The sequence below is a fragment of the Antedon mediterranea genome, chromosome 3 (genome assembly GCF_964355755.1).
Source record: "Antedon mediterranea chromosome 3, ecAntMedi1.1, whole genome shotgun sequence".
Taxonomy (NCBI): domain Eukaryota; kingdom Metazoa; phylum Echinodermata; class Crinoidea; order Comatulida; family Antedonidae; genus Antedon; species Antedon mediterranea.
The window spans coordinates 23,622,665-23,638,583 of NC_092672.1; the positions used below are offsets into that span (position 1 = coordinate 23,622,665).

Consider the following 15,919-nt stretch of genomic DNA (forward strand, 5'->3'; position numbering starts at 1 on the left):
ATACAAAATTGAGAACCACCAATTCATCACCATTTCCACTTACATTAAAGCAATAATTTGTATAGTATATGTTTTTATGGTGAACTATTATAATTTTATTTAAAGCAATTTCAGATAAAGCTATGCATCGAAATCTTTTGAATTGCAATAAATAAACGCATGACCTTTTTGTACGACATTTAAAAAAGGCATTATAGTGAACAAAAACTATGATGCCAAGTTGGTGCTCTTTTCAAGATTGTTGTATTTTCTTGAAAAATCAGTAGATCAGAAATATTTAAAAAACAATAATTAAAATGAAGTTGCAACAATTTGATTATCATTTATTAGTAGGAATGTACAAAAGCCCTAAACTCATACTTACAGTGAGAGCTCACACAGTAGACCCTATCATAGAGGCTTACACTATGTATATCAAGGTCTACTCGCCCTAATTTGGCCAACATTTTCGGCAGTTAGAAATGTATTGGCCACGAAATATTAATTACATTACTCAAAATTTGCGACACCTTAATTCTGTAGTATTTGTCCATAGTATTTCAAGAACGAATTCTGCTCATTATAATATTTTTAATTCATTTCCACGTCTGTTCATAACTTGCCTCCAAATGTTAAAGATAGTCTAGTTTTTTCCCTTTCTTCATTTATATATTCACTTAAGAAAAACTTGCCTCAAATACCTGTCTGAACTTAATGAAATGTGAAATGTTATTTTAAACTGTTTTTCTGTATTTAAGTTTATTTAATTTTTACACTTTAGGGGGGCAGATAGTCACTTGATAGTGTTTTGTTTCACTTTTTGACGATCCCGTCTACCCCCTAAAGTGCTCTGTACCTTGTGATTTTATTATTTATAAAAGACGAAATAAATTAAATGCATAGATTATAAATAATTACAATATTGTTCATCATGTGGATGGACGATTGTGTTTATAACCCTTTGATTAACCCCACACCTGATAGGATACATACAGTACAAAACAATTACTGCCTAGACTCTGCTTCTACAGATCGTTTATTCAGACTATTCAGGCCACTGGTTCCTTCTAAGCATGCACAATACAATTGTGTCATCATCTCCAATGAATCCTTTGCTTACAAGTAATCAAAGTGGTGGTGAAGCAGGTTGATTTGACAGGTTTCCATGTTATTTCATTGCCCCTTGTTTAGTCTCAGTAATATTTATTATAGTACGTTAACACAACTTCTGTAACACAAGGCAAACTAGTGCTGGTCTATTGATACTAACACTAAGGAATCTTCTGACAGACCTAGAGCTATAGTTTATATCCATTGTTAATCTAATTTGTTTTAATTCTGAATTGTTTGACTTGGCATAACCATCTGGTATGCAAATAACCATCTTGTATACAAACACAATAATCAAAGGAAGTGTCCTCATTATCACATTACCTGTACAAATTGTTGTACTTTATTATTAGGAATTTAAAAGAGAAATAAATGTTACCTTTGATTTTTAAATTACAGTATAAAACAGTTTACTAAAAATAGAGTATGACTCTGAGAATAAGAACATGATGTTTGGTATGATAATTATCTATATTATATGAAATATAATAACCTCTATGTGCTTAATATTTTCAGTTTTTAAGAACACCTTTGTCTTATGCTGCCCAAGCTGGTCACAGCAGCACATGTATGTGCCTGATCAATGCAGGATCAGACATGAATATTGCAGACAGGGTAAGTCATGCACACTTGTATTTAAGTGTCTCAAGTAATTGTATATAACTTTTTTTTCCAATTTAAAAAGTCTAGATTAATTTTTTCATAAAATCTATAAATTGGAGTAATAAAGATTTTGTCTGATTTAATGTTGTAATTATAGATACAAAATCTTCACTCATCTTAAACCTTACATTATTTTAATGATTTACATTAATACATATACAACAAATACAATACATTAGTTTACAATTTTTAATTACAGGTTTGCCAAATATAATTGTGCCACATTTCAACAAATTACAGCATATAATTACTGTAGATAAAACCTGTTTAAATTACATTTGCTCAAAAGAGCATTATCATTCTACGGAATGTGCCTTGAAGGCTTTGGTCTTTTGCTCCATCGTCCTACTGTACCCCATCGCTTGTAGTATAATATCCCACTACCCGGCCTGTGTTAAATATAAAGGCCTCCATGTATACTAATTCATATTATATTTACCTGTTTCTAATGAAAAAATGGATAAGCTAGATTGTTTTAAATTTAAAGAAATGCAGAGAATAATTTGCAAGCATATAATTATATTTGAACATAATGAACAACTACCTAAAATGTAGTCTTCTTTATTGTACCTTTTTAATATCCTAGATGTGGGTAAAGTACTTTAGAAGAATCCTCTCTCACTTCTCATCTGTTGTGCTGGCATACATATGTTATTTGTTTTATTCTTTGACTTCATTTATATATTATCTTTCATTTATGTAATTGTGAAACATTCTAAGCATACCATTATTTTAAAATATTTTCTTATCTTATTTTATGCAATGTTATTATATTCTTCAATTTTCAACAGCAGCTAGCTATTTAAAAAGAAAGAAAGTTGATTGAATATAATTGTATGTAAATTTTTAAGAAAATTCAGTCGATGATCACTGTTTAAAAAAAAAATATAAAATAAGAAATATTTAATGCAGTATTTAAAATGAATTAATGAAAACAATTATGCATTTCTTCAATGGCCGCAAATGGTAACTGGCTGCAGGCCTTTTAATTTATTTTAAAGTCAGGTTTTTCAAAATTTACCCAACTTTGTCAATAAAATGATCCAATATTGGGAAATAAATAAATAATATTCTAATTTTAGCTATTAATTATGTGAAAATTATTAAATTTGAGACCTCTAATCAGTCTCATACTTAGTAGATTTATTAAAACTAAAGACAAGGGTTGACATGATGATTTGTTTGTTGCTAGAGGATAACGGTGTATTACTATCAGCAAGTTAAAAGAAAAAATAATGTTCCTCAAATTTTCTAGACTATAAAACATGTCCTACTATAACAATTTGTCATTTTCCATTTTAAATTTGAGTGCTAAATAAAACAATTGTCTGCTAAATCTAAAACTTAGTTTTCTTCATCTTTCTGATTTGACAGTAAAACAAATGTAATGTCATTGCAAACCCTTGTTTATATCACCATGGTTAAGGACAGTTTTAAAGAAAACTGAATAGGCCAAATTGTTTTTGTTATGTTCCATGTCCAGGATTTGAAATTTGTATTTTTTATTTGAGAAATATGTGAAAGATGGTGTTACAGTTCAGTTGTGTTACATACCTTAGAGTGTGTAATAAATGCTTTATTTTAATTTTTTTTATTACCATTAAAATACAATGTAGCTAATAGATTAAAAAGCCATCCATCTCAAAATTTGCTTATAAAGGAAATGTGAAACTAATTATTACATTTTGTCTTTATTTATTTTATCTTTCATATGTTATTACTCTATGATTTATATATACTACAGCTTGTGTATCTGTCAGTGTTCTTTCTTCTTTTTTTAATTAAAAAATGCCCTTTTGCAGCAATGTCAAATGATCAAAGCTAAACATAATTGTAAAAAATAATAATTATTCTTAATTACAAACTTTCTTATTTACAAATGCCGGTAAAATCATAACTAAGTTTGTTTACACTTGATATACTTACTTTCTGCAATGTAAATTATAATATTTTTAAAAAGTACTATGTTATTTCAAAATTACATGGATCAATAAAGTTATTGATTAATCATTAATACTCCTCACACTTTTTTTAAATTTTATTAATCAAATACTGTAATTTAATAATATTGATAATGTGCCAAATTGTTAAGTTAAATTGAGATTTGCTATTCTCTTAAAAACAAAAAACCAATATATTCTTAGGCTAAATCTTATATAATTTATTTTAAATTGTATTTTTAAGTGTATATGGTCATTATTACAGTTATGATCATACTTCAGTTTAAAATAATTTCCATTACACAATTCTATAAGAGAAGAAGCACACTACGTGCAATAGCTTTCTTTAACTTACCAGTATTTTCAGTTAATTCATTGCAATTATTATACTACTATATAATTTGAATTTAAGCAAATTATGTAGTTAGACAGGAGTAATAATGTCAGCTGCATTACATCAAATCAAGACATTTTAATACAATCACACTGCTAGAAACAATGGTCAATCCAATTGTGGTCCCAATATGTCCTTCATAAAGAATGGGAAAATAATAATAATAATGGATAAATAAATGACAAATATTGTTTATTGTTATTATAACTTTAAAATCATAGCACATGGGCAGTACTCACCAATTTTCATATTTGTTGCTCATACCAAAATGTAAAACCACTAATGCTAGAGAATTTATTTGTTACAGACTTATGGGAAAATCAGCATTGTATTAAACTATCACATGGAAGTTTTCAAATAATATATACTATGGCCCTGTTTCTTCCGCCAAGAATATACACACTGTATATTATTTTATATGGTATTTTTTGTGGCAGCAGAAACGGGTCTCATAAAAAATATACTGTATAAATATACCGTATAATCTTGATCATTATCGATATCGTTACCTCTGATATTTTATCATACTGTATATTTCTTGCACCTTTCTGCTGCGTTATGAATATACCATCTATATTGTTCACCCATAACACAAGGTTTTTTGAGCATACCCTACTTAGAACAATTACTAAAATGTCACAGTGGACTGAAAATCTTAAGATATTTGCTCTTTTTAAATGTGATAGAACCGAGGTTTCAGGGTAATAGAAGATGTGGGGTTTGGTTGTCGTCAAAACAAGTGAAACAGTAAGCAGTACAAAACAGCAATGGACAGTGACTGAAAGTTAGGTAGACACGGGGTTATCCGGTCCCATATGGGATTTTACGGGATCGAACCATAGCTATCTATTCCTCAATCCATATAATCCCACAAAGTAGTTTTCAAAGGAAACGGGTCACCGAATTATAATTCTAATAATTATTACGTTATGTTTATGCCGTACATATTGTAGCAGAAACAGGGCCTATCTTACATTATTGGCTCATTGGGATGAATAAAGATTGGTATTAATAGTAATACCTAAGCGTAGACTCACAGCGTTAGGTTTTTTATCCAACACAAGGTAATCCTCTCTTGCGAGGGTTATTAACGCCACTGGCAAAGCGTAACAGCTTCCTAACGCTAATCTGCAGCTTAGTTCACATACAAAAATGTGTACACTGCTTACATAACGCCACCGTGAGTCTGAACATACCCTAAGACACTGAACAGTACTATGTTTAAAAATAAAGGTGATTAATCAAAGACTCCAGCTGATAACTCCTCCACATAAAACTCCTAGAAAGTAGGAAGCCTTCTGTCCTCTTCCCTGACTGACTGAGCAGATATATATATATGATCTCTCTATTAATAATTTATATTGTAAACCTTATTATGTAAACAGAAATATCAATGACAATTCTTCTTCACTAAAAAGTTTTTTAAAGATATGCTACATTATTAGCAATTCACACCTAAATCCAGCCCTCAGTCTTAACCCTTTTCCAACATGCAATTCGTTTTTTGAGGATATTCACTACAATATTAGCAAATTACCCCCTAAATCCACCCTTTTCCAACATGGCTGTTGAAAAAGTGTGTCATCCAATGGAATAGTTTTATTGCCAGTATTGTATGTCTGTGGATTTTCCATCTGAGTTGACATAGCAGCAATCAATCATTTAATTAAGAAACCTTTGATATCAACAAACGTATAAGCCAGTTTCGAAGTTACCTACTTCTATTCTAGTTGTAGTTAAATTGTTTCTACTGAATAATAATTTAAACGAAACACAATCGGCCTATAAAATTAGAAGTTTAAAAAAACTAGAGGTGCCATTTATTATGAATTTCATGTGCGAGAGCATTTCCGGCCATCTAGAGGTGTCATTTAACAAAATTTGCTTTAAATCCTGCTCCCTTTTCAGATCCTGGCTAAGGCCCTGGACATTTGGGCAATCTTCTTAAGATAGTCCTGCTACCGCCCCTGTAAATAATTCTAAGCATGTGAAACAAAATACTGATTATTGATTATTTGAAAGTGGATAATTTAAAAACATAAAATATGTTGATATCACATGGATGACACACACACAGAGTGATATATCCCTTTGTTAGTTTTTCTGTCTTGTGCTGCTATTTGTATCGTGGTATTTTAGCTTTAAAGTTAAAAAAAATTAAGATAAAATGAGTTGAATATATTTTATTGAAATGAGTATTTATTATTCAATTACATAATAAAACTAGAAAGCCACTCCGAGAGTGCATACCTCCGCCTACTGTAAAATTCGCCTACATAAGATTTCTCCGATTTGTGTGTGTCTTAATACTGTTTGTGATTTAGGCTAATTTCACTACAAGCATGTGTATGCGAGTTTGGGGTAATGGTTATGTAACAAGCCTTTCAATTAACAATAGCTTCAGTTGACTAACAATAGAACAGCAACGCGAAAATCAAACGAGTAAATTTGAAAAGGAAATAGGTTTTTAAAACTACTGGCATTAAAAAATGTGCACATTAAATCAAATTATGTTTTAAAATCTCAAATCACAAATTATAATTCTTGCCTCTTGTACAAAAATGAAGTTTTTTGGACAAGTAGTTCTCGAGAAAATGCAATTTCAGTATACTTGTTACTTTAAGACTGCTCGCCGGCTTTTGAAAAATTCTGTCCTATCTTTTAACACTAGCCGGTCTAAAAAGTATACTAAAAAGTAGTCCAGAATTGGGACAATGGTCCCAAAATTTAATGGAATGGTCCTTGACCACATATCTATCTGTATATTCATTTTGGTAAAGATCTTGTAATTACTTTTTGAGTAATCCTGCTAACAAACAAACAAACAAACACGCTACCGATTACATATACCTCCTTGGCGGAGGTAAAAAATAGTTTTGATAGCTGAATTCAATTAGCTTGGTTTTTATGAATATCTATTACTACATTAATACATAACTTGCTTGCTCATCTTTATTGTGCTATATACTTATGCTAGGGTTTTATTTCTAGATTTTTCGTTCTCTTTAATACTATACAATCAAATATTTTAATGAAATCAGTAAAACAGCTTATAGAATAATAGGAACTAAAGAGAACACTAAAGATATTGTTAAAAGTGCCATAAGTAAAAAGTAATTACCTCATCATTACCTTGTCTTTAGTACCAAGATGGAAAACCAATAGGATGAGAAACTCGTTTCTCACTACACTGCAATGAGTCAATTCAATGAAACTTGGAAACATTGATCATTTTATGCCATACCCTTACACACACCAATCTTGCTTGTATTTTGTATTTTAAACGATTTATTTTATCTGTATTTTACCAAATTTTAACATTTTTTAGCTCATTTTTATATCTTTATGTGAATTTTTAACTTTGAACAAACAAAAATAATGTACATATTTTTCTGTGTTTGACCATGAATAAATGAATACTAGGCCGGTAATTTGTTTAGGTTTATAACTAAATAGGCCTACTGTAATAATATTCAATTCAAATTGTTCTATCCTAATTATAGTTTTCAAAGTATTAAATACAAAATTACTAAAGAAATATAAAATCTAAAACTCCTTTATTTTTTTTTATACATAAGCAATATTATAATAATAATTAATCTGATACTCTAGAATATAAGTTTAAAGTTGATTATTTTAATAAAATATATTATTTTTGGCATCATGTTGTACTATACTACTCACACAGTGATAAAACCTAACATGGCTGTTCAAGTGAGGCAAAAGCTTCTCTTTTCACCTCCTTTTAAACAATTTAAGCATTTTACTAATGTAATATACAGTACATAAGTACTTTCCTATCTACCAGATTGTTGATTCAGACAGTTTTTTTAAAAGTTTTTGATAATTTCCTTGGGTGATATATTTTTTACTGAAACCACTCTGAGTCGAACTAAATACCTGATCTTAATATAAATTTTAAAGATGCCAATAAATATAAGTTATTAAAAGATAGTGATAAAATTAGCGCTGTCAGTGTCAATTGAAATGAAAATATGCTGTTAGTTTACAGGGTAAACAAAATTTGGTTCACAACTTTACTATACCAATTTTCAACACAAGTGCAACTGATTATCAGTGATTTAGACTCTCAATATAAAATCTGGTAGTGATGATGATACACCTTTAAAGCTGTTTTACAAGTTATCAACTTTTCTTTTGCATTAGTGTTTAGTGGTTACAATATTATATAAACCACAAAATGATTGTCATAGCTTTCTGTGTACCAATCCAATTGTACCCAATGTTCCAAATAAATCGATAAATATTTGTGGTTAATTAATTTCCACAAATATAAAATTTATGGAGGGCGACATTCAAGTTTATCTAAATATTGTGCACAATAAAAACAAGTTTGCTATTCATTTTGTATAACAAACACATGGAATATTTTAACACATTTTGTTTTTATTGTTCACTTAAATCGTTGTATATACTTTATCGTTTTATAGCATTGCTATGTTTTAATATTGTTGGTGTTCCACTTAGTGCTTTTTGACAATTAGGCTTAAATATAGTTACTGTGTGCAAAACAATATCAGTTTTTTGTAGCAACAGTGTACGGTTATATGCTCTAATTTAAAATATAATCTTTAACGTGTATTATTATCAATACATAATGCTATACATTATGTTTTTTCACGCTTTGGTCATAAATTTCCATTTGAAACACTTTATAAAATATTGAAAACAATAGTGTCTTGACCATTTTATTAAATTAATATTTTTTAAACAGTATTTAATCAGTAGTTAAAGGTGTATTGTCCTCAAAATCATGAAAAATGAAGATTAATTAAAAATCAGATTTTTAATATGTTATTTTGTAGGGTTTTAATAAAGTTACTGTAATCACTTCCGTAGAAAAAAAACGAAAAATAATAATGTTTTCACTTATAAAATGACAAATAAATGGTTAAATTCAACCAAAAACCCATTAAATTCTGTTTATATTGTTAGCACTTTCAGTACCAGTGTACTCTATAGCTCACTATGTCGGTCAGTAGGTTGGTCGGTAAACACTAACTCAAATTTGTGCATGTGACTGCAGCCATGTAATGGCCTTGTCATCTATTTAAATAATAATAAATACAACATAGTACAAAACTGACTCCAAATAACAAGAGGCAAGCCATGATTCAACGTTTAAATATAAATCTACCCACTGTAATGTTGGTGTTGCTACAGTTTTTCATATTTTAGAACAATGACAGATTATCAATGCTTACTTTATAGCATTCATTCAAGTATAAGCAATAATGTCAACAGTATACTATTTGAAAATCACAATATAAAAAGATCAACTTTAATCATTTTGTAAAGCTTAATATTTGTTTATACATTCTTTTAAATTCAAACTTTTATTTATCCACAAAATATCAAAGATTAAAAATAAAACTTGTTTCAAAAATGAGTGACACTATTTTAACTAAAATAACTAACTTAAATTTAAAGTTTAGTTAGCAAAGTTCAAAAGGATGAACTAAAACACCTAATAAAAACCTTAAAAGAGGCTACGAGGATGCTTGTTTTTCTTGTCTTACCATTATTGAATAAATGTTATTGAATTGAAATTGAATTGAATTCACAGCCACCACATATTTATACATTAATGACAAAATATGATGTTTTAATTAAGTTTAAAGATATATTGTTCCCCTAAAAAAATATATTTTTTAATTTTTTTGTTGAATATGTTATTTTAATGTCACATAATAGTTATTCACTCTCACAAAAAATTGGGTCTGAAAAAAATTTTATTTACCTGAGAAAAATGTAATTTAAAGCAAAAAATGGTCAAATTGTCTGGAAGACAATGAGTTTTTGGGTAAGTTAACTGTTTATTTTGTTTTTTTATAGGTGAAATAATTTTTTTCCCCCGTTTTTTTTCTTATGGAAGTGAACAACTTCACTAAAACTGCAAAATGGCCTATTCAAAGTCTGATTTTAAAAATCTTTATTTTTCATGATTTTGGGGGACAATACATCTTTAACTAAAAATGAAAAACTACAATGTGTATTCCCTTTGCGTACTGATCAGCCATTTTTTATTGTTGCATGGTTTCAAAATGATGCAATGAACTTTACTCCGTCTATTGGATTGAATGTTAAATCAACCAAATATAAGTCCTGATAATGAACAGAACAGAGTATGCTCAGTATAATGTGCATAAGCATGCGTAGATTAATATTTTGTGTAGATTACCGTATCCTTTCATCTACCATCCACCTTCGTCTACCATACAGTACTGTCATAAAGTCACTAGTTTTATTGTAAATTAACAGCACACTACGTGCAACAGCTAATACTAAATAGTAGTACTAATCATTGTCAGTATTTTCATTTCTATTGTAAATTAATAGTCAACAGATACCTCTTAGAATCAGTCAGTCATACATTCTACTCATCCACCCTTTACCAAAAATTCGGGATTTTTAAAATGTCTTTCTTTCCATCGTATATATTCATTTAGGACTGACAATTTCATTCTTATAGTTTCATTCTACTGTAAAACAATACTACTCTCTTTTTCATTACATTCAGCCTCTTACATTAACATTCAAATTAATTCAGAATAAATACATTTGAATGATGAAGCCTAAAAAAACAAAAAACAGAATAACTAAAATACAAATACATTGGTATATTTCGAATTTCGAAAGGCATTGTGAGATAGAATAGAGCTAATGGGTGGCGCCATTGTGAGCCATGGAGAAGCGCGCCCTCATCAAATTAGAAAGTAAAAATCATAGAGGGGATCTGCTAATACTATAGGGGGGATAGAGTAATTGACTTAGCCCTCTATACAGGGATGTCACTAGCTTTTTGGAGTGCCGGTCGCTAAAATAACGACAAACCCCCCGGGGGGGACCCGGGGTTTCCCCGGGATACCCCCCCCCCCCCGGGGGTTTGTCGTTATTTTAGCGAAACATAAAGAATTATGAAAATAAATAACAACAAATTGCGTCAGGTCTAGGCCTAACCTTGTACCACCGGGGAGTCGCCGTTATTATTCGCGAAAACAAAAAAACGCTTACGAAATGAATAGCAATAGATCGCGTCAGGCCTAGGCCTAGCCTTGTAGACACTACGACCACTAGGCCTAGCCAAGGCTTAGATAGATGCCCCAAAATCTGAATTCCACAAAAACAGGCGCTTCCTTTGTTTAGGTCTATGTATGTAGTTGTACATTTTTAATTACTGCGTACTTGTTTGTATTTTTAATCTGTGAAAAATAAAACGCTTGAATGGTCGCTATGTGAACTTTAAACTTGTACACTGTGCTGTGTGTAGCACGTTGTTCGCCATGACTCACAAGCTGTAACAATGAATACCAGGGCAGGGTAGGCCTGGTATTGTGTTACAAATAAATTAACGTACGTAACCACGGAAACATTTGCTGTTCTGTAGTCTTTTGTCTTATCTATATGAGGCTAGCTTGTCTGTTATTAACGATGTGCTAGGTAAAATGTTTTAGTACGAATTTTAGTTTGGCCAGGCCTAATATAAATATCGTAATGATTAATAAATAAATAGTGGTGGTCGGCAGCCTGTAAATCCTGGTCGGAAATGTTGAGTGCTGGTCGGGGCCGACCAGCGCCGACCAGCGTGGTGACATCCCTGCTCTATAGGAATTAATAGTTTTGACTTCCTAGTTTGGAGGGGGCGCTGCTCCATGCTGTGAAATGGCGTCACCCAGTTTGACCTTTTAACCCTGTACTTCCGATACTGTGTTTTAAATGCAAATTGAAGAACAGGAGATTCTTGTGTTATCAGTTCTTTGCTTTGATGGAGATGATGATACATAAAACTGTTATAAAGCCTATCAAACATACAGTAGTAAGTCAACCAGAAATAAAACTTGGTTTACTAAAGCTTTGATTGTCAATACAATGTAGGCGCTATGCAAGTGAGTTGACCAATAACAAGCAACAGTTCGGATAATCCATCACATTGTGATTGGTCAATTTGCTTGATTTAATTCAAAAATATTTGATAGACAGGGAGATGTAAAATAAATCTCCCTGGATAGACTACAGACAAATGGACAGACTAAATGTTGGGACAAACAAACTTATTACATGCAATTATTACTCAGTAATCACCTCTGTAGTCCCATGGGTACTCTTTTAAATAGTTATTGATTACAGTGCCTTAAAATATTCTTTAAATAATAATTGTGTAAATGAATTTGACCAGAACCTTTACCATGCCAATCCATATCAATACTTTGAGTTACAATTGTAGATAATATATTGATATTCATTTGTAGCTATACACTAGGCTTCATTATCTTAAGATTATTAGAGTATGCGTAACAGCAGTTGACCATATAATTATGCACTGTTTATATTTTGTGTGGTGAAACGAGTACAGGGGTAGGTCTATAGCTACAGCAGTATCTATAAATTATGGTTAATTCTGACATAGGCGAGCACAATGCAAAAACTGTGGTACAAATCTCCGCCTTGGATACCTATACCTTATCTATCTGAGATGTACCGCGAAACGTAGATTTGATAACATTAGTGTTCACAGAGACGCTATTGTTCCATATTTCTATCTTAGGAAGATGTTATAAAGAGTTTTTTAACACAATTTATGATTTCAACATTAGATTTTCATCTCAATTTCAATTCTTCCCGGTCAAAGTAATTTCCGGGTTTAAGATAAGTTCACCTTGCAACAACCTGGTTTCAAATATGTTCTCTCTTTTATACACAAGGGAGCAGTTAAAATAATAGATTTGACCCTAAAGGTGACTGGAAACAGGCACTTTCCATCAATCAATACAGTGTCCCTTTGGAAGACGAAAAAAAATCAGATATAGTAGGACTGGAGCTTAAGTTGGACATTAATCATAGCCATTTCAGTTTTTTGTTTATTTTAAAACATACCGCGCGTGTGTGAAGGTACAGTAGTTAAATAATAGGAATTATACTGCAAATTAATAAAGATCAAATTAAATATACGCCATAAAGAATCAGAATATATTGTGGGGAATAGTATTATAAAATTACATAGGGAGATTTGATGATAAGACATTTTTCGAGTGAAATCCCGATAGCTGAGTTTTATTGAGTAAGCTTGCAGGAATAACTGTAGGCTATCTTTGTCCCGTTAGGACCGAGATGTCTGCCCATGTTGCAAGCCGTACCATAATGTCTTCTTTCTTGGGCCCACTCTGTCACGGCAGTTAGTTTCAAAAGATGATTAAATTAAATAATGTATTAATAATTATTAGGATGGTATTCATTTGAATAAACGCCTCTCCAATAAAACATCACTTTGAATAATAAACCCCCCCCCCCCCCAACCCAACTATCTAATAAACGTCCATCCACATATTTATAACAACACAATTACACGGTACTATTTGTAGTAGAATTCACCGCACTGTTATCTACAATTTACCAAGCATTTCTTATTCTTTTTTAGAACTTTTCATATCTATTAGAGGATTTCATTTGATTATAAATGTTACCATATTATTAAAACTACAAAATTTAACATATATCCCTCGAATAAGCACCTCCCTCAAATGACCTCCGCCTCCCCAAAGGGACCTACCAAACAATAAAAACTGTACTTTAAAATGTTATTAATCATCTAAAACACTGTGAAACAAAGTAGTTTAGTTTTACGAATGTCAAGCATTTTCAATAATGGTAACCGACAGGAAACGTATAAGGAGAACATTATCATTCCGAAAACCATCGTCTACACTTCCTAGAGGGGGAGCGAGCTCACCCTCTAGTGATCATAATTACTGTTTATATTTTATGTGGTGTAGTAGGTACAGGGGTAGTCCTACTGTATGCTACAGCAGTATGATCATAATCACTATAGGGCTGGAAGTCATTCAAATATATAGGGTTGTAATTGTATTAAACTACTGTGGAGTAGGGAATAGGGCAAAACATCTGACCAATTACTCAACTCCCTGACGCAAAGCTACTCCACAGTAGTTTAATACAATTACGCTGCGTACTTGGGCTCGAATCTAACCACTAGCCATCAGCGCAAGTGGTCAGAGGTATGAATGGCAGGCTAGTGATCTGGAGGTCGTGGGTTCGTCTCCCACCCAAGAACTTTTTTCGCAAGTATTCTCAAATGTACTTAGTATGAAGTACAAATGACGTCAGAGTAGGGCAAAACATCTGGACAATCATTCAAATATACCAAATTCTATATTGTGTGGTGTCTGGTACAGGGGTATGGCTACATCAGTATGGTCATACTCGCTTAGTGCTTAGTATGTGACCTGATTTTAGTGAAGGTGACAAAGTCACATTCCTCAAATATGTATCATGTTCAAAGAGACTTTAATACCATATAACCATAACATCTTTATTATTTTGTCTGTTTTTGTTATTGCATGCATCCATACATATGGGGAATAGAAAGTGACCGCAATTAGGGCGAGGCGCCTCGGGGTAATGAGGTATCAAACTGACTGATTGTACTGTGAAGTTTTAAACTATAATTGTAACAGTTATTCTGTACTTACTAGTATAAGATATGTTTTTATTCAACTGTGATATTTTATGTAAAGGTTGTCATTTTGTTTTTTGTTTTATTATTAACAAAAAGGTGCATTTCTCTAACATATTTATTTTTAAAATGTTAAATAGAATGCCGAAACAGCATTGCATTGGGGTGCAGCAAATGGTCATGTTGATGTCTGCCAAATGTTGGTAGACATGGCAGCAGCAGTGAACAAACAAAATAATTTAAGTCATAAATTAATGTTTGTATTGAGAACCATTCAGGATCAGAATCCTAAATTTTATTCTTCATTTTAGTTTAAAATGCTTGTTCCTCAAACAGAAGCACAAAATGTAGCCTAAGAATGTAATTATTTTATTATGGTATAGAAGCTACTTGTTAATACCTTCATATTTTTTTCTTATTTGAAATTTTTATTAAATTGTCTAATTATTCTAAATCTTGAATTTAACATATTTATACCATCAAGATAGTGCAGACAAGTCAACATTAACAACAACAAAATAAACAAGTTTAAAATGCTATTTTTTGGGCTATTAAAAAGCTGCAGTTAATCTAGCAATCATTTGGTGGATTACTGTAATTTAGTTATTAATTCTCTATTAAATAAATGTCATGAAAACTATAGCGCTTAGATTGCTTAGTGCTTGAAGTTGCTTGTTGGTATGACAACTACAACTAATGCAGATCCTGCATTATATCTGTCTCAGAATATCCTTGTTTAATCAATCTTTTTAAAACTTTTTTAATCATTACATTAGTAATGCTAATTTTAATACACGATTATAATATTATTGAATGCATTTCATGCATTTCTCATTTGTTTCATGCTGCACAATTTTGATGTGTCAGGCATGTTTCTGATGGTAATGGTATCTTGGACCTTGTGTGAATGGATAAAAGGCAAACAACTTTGGAGAATACATTTTTGTTATACTGATGTTGTCACAAAAGTTTGTAGTTTTTCTGATTTCAGGATATGTTATTTGTAAAGTAATGGCAAAAAATTTAAACTGAATCAAATATTAAACTTCTTCTTCTACTAAAATGTAGAGTAGACATTACTCTATACAGTACATTGATATAAAGAATTAAATGTTTGAACAAGAAAAACTGTACTTATAGCTATTTTTTATCATACCCTACCTAAAATTGTTTAATAATCTGGAGCTCAGTGTTTTGTTAACTTGTGTTCGTACATATTCATAGCTATAAACATGTGCATAACGATGCTTAAATTAAACAGAGTTATAGGCCTACCTATCATATAGTATACTAGCAATTATACCCGCCCCAGGGCGGGTTTCAAAATTAGTTTACAGCCTT

The 15,919-nt window shown here is 31.1% G+C and overlaps 1 protein-coding gene across 1 annotated transcript in view; it reads left to right on the top strand.

Moving 5' to 3' along the window:
• LOC140044173 (uncharacterized) overlaps nucleotides 1-15,919 on the top strand; it is a 352,654-nt gene that overhangs the window by 261,030 nt on the left and 75,705 nt on the right. The window contains exon 10 of the mRNA XM_072088650.1: nucleotides 1,606-1,704. Within this exon, the coding sequence (XP_071944751.1) occupies nucleotides 1,606-1,704 (99 nt within the window). The remainder of the gene's footprint in view (nucleotides 1-1,605; nucleotides 1,705-15,919) is intronic.